At 22.8% G+C, this 1,899-nt stretch overlaps 1 protein-coding gene across 1 annotated transcript, besides 1 other annotated feature; it reads right to left on the bottom strand.

The window, feature by feature from the left end:
* Positions 1-112: 112 nt before the first annotated feature.
* Positions 113-133: a sequence feature (AT_rich).
* A 1,060-nt stretch (positions 134-1,193) lies between these two features.
* EDI_305760 (uncharacterized protein) lies at positions 1,194-1,793 on the bottom strand (the record flags this gene model as incomplete). Its single annotated transcript, XM_001733763.1, has 1 exon — positions 1,194-1,793. The coding sequence occupies one exon, from the start codon at positions 1,791-1,793 to the stop codon at positions 1,194-1,196; it is 600 nt and encodes a 199-aa protein (XP_001733815.1).
* Positions 1,794-1,899: the final 106 nt, after the last annotated feature.

Raw genomic sequence — 1,899 nt, forward strand, 5'->3', positions numbered from 1 at the left:
GAATATTTTACTAAGTTCATTAAGTTCTGCAAGATACAAATGGAATGAAATTCAAAGAATATTTTTGGTAGTACTCTAAACCATTAAAGATTATTTCTTCTATCTATAAGTCTTTTAATATTTAATAAATTATGACATTTTCTGCTCATAATCCAAGTATTAGTTTTCCTGATGAATATACTACAATAACCATAATGTTTCGTCATATAACAAGAATACAGTACTCATAGATGATTCATTAGTTTATTTGATGCTTTAGTTTCTCCAAATTCAATATCGAATACAATCTTCTGGTGCTCCTGTTGCAATAACTGCACCTCTAGCATTTTTAGCTGCATTTATTGAACATTTAAATGTTGAAAGATTGAATAATAATACAAATGATTTTGAATCTTAATTGAAATAAGTGATTTGAAAATAGTTATTGATGTTGGATTAGTAACTGATGTAATTCCACAACAACTTCAACTAGTTCTTCAATTTCTATATTTTAATAAAGTGGATATACATTCATAATATCAACTGTTTTAGCACGTCTCATTTCATGTGTAACATGTTTACATGCAGATATACTCTTAGTAGCTTTATCTTCAAAAAATACCTCTTCCTGTTTCTTCAATTGTAACTGTGCAAATGCACAACGTTTATTAATATGTATGTTTAAATAATTCTTTATACATATAACTAAACATTTCAAAAAGAAACATAAAATAAGAAGTTTTGTAGGTGTTCATGAACTAAGTAGTATTTATTTTTTGATTTATAATCACTTCTGACTGTTATTCTTTCTGATTGATTCAATATAATTATTTATTCTTATTTGGTATATTTAAGAAATTTATATCTTTTAGATTTACCAAACTAACATAGTTAATGAAGAAACAAAGTAAATTCAACTGAAGTTAAGTTAATTCAAGTATTAATATTATAGAATATTCAAAATTTTGTGAAAAAAGAAAATGATTAACTAACATGAAGTTTTCAATAGTTATGGATGTAATTCTTCTTATTTAAATTAATTGGTATTAAATAGTTAGTAAGTTTTAAATTATAACAAAAGTTAAGAAACAAATAAAAGATAGAACCAGAAATATCTATTATATATTGTATGAATAATGTTTTAAATAGAAATGAAAAGAGTATTATTGATGAAAAGTCATTTAAGATGAAGGAATATATTTAATAAACAAAAATCAATTAGATGCAAATAACAAAGAAGAATAGTGATTTGGATTTTGTAAGAGATAAGTTTTAAGAAGAAGTAAATCATTAAGCATCTTTTTTGTTGTCATTACATATTCAGGAAGTATCCATAATTCAAGAATAGATCGAAAAACACTTTGAGGAGGAATTTGTTTAATATCAAGAGAAGTTGAATGTGTTACAAACCTATAAAGACATTGAACAACAAATTTAATATTTTCATTAATACATTTTATTCTATATGATTCTTCTAACATTTCTGATGGTAATAAATAACTTTTTTTTTGTTTATTAATAAACCAATATTTCATTAATGGAAATACATCGGTAATAATTACTTTATCACAATTTTCATTTATAAGAATATTATTTGAATGTAAATGATAATGAATAATTCCTTTTTGTTCAAGATAATGTAATGCTGATACCATTCCATTAATAATTTTATAAATTTGATAACTTCTTAATGATTTATTCCATATTTTATTTAAAGTATATGGCATTGAATAATCATAAATAACATATACATTTAAATTTGTTCTACAAACACCACCAATATGTGGTAAATTTGGATGATTTATCATTTTCATTGAAAAAATTTCTTTTGGTAAATTATCAATATTAAATAAATTAGATAAAGGAATTTGTTTATAAGTTACTTCACTACCAAGAAATATTGCTTTTCCAATAATACTA

The sequence above is a fragment of the Entamoeba dispar genome, genomic scaffold, assembly GCF_000209125.1.
Source record: "Entamoeba dispar SAW760 scf_1105229457797 genomic scaffold, whole genome shotgun sequence".
Classification (NCBI taxonomy): Eukaryota; Evosea; order Mastigamoebida; family Endamoebidae; genus Entamoeba; species Entamoeba dispar.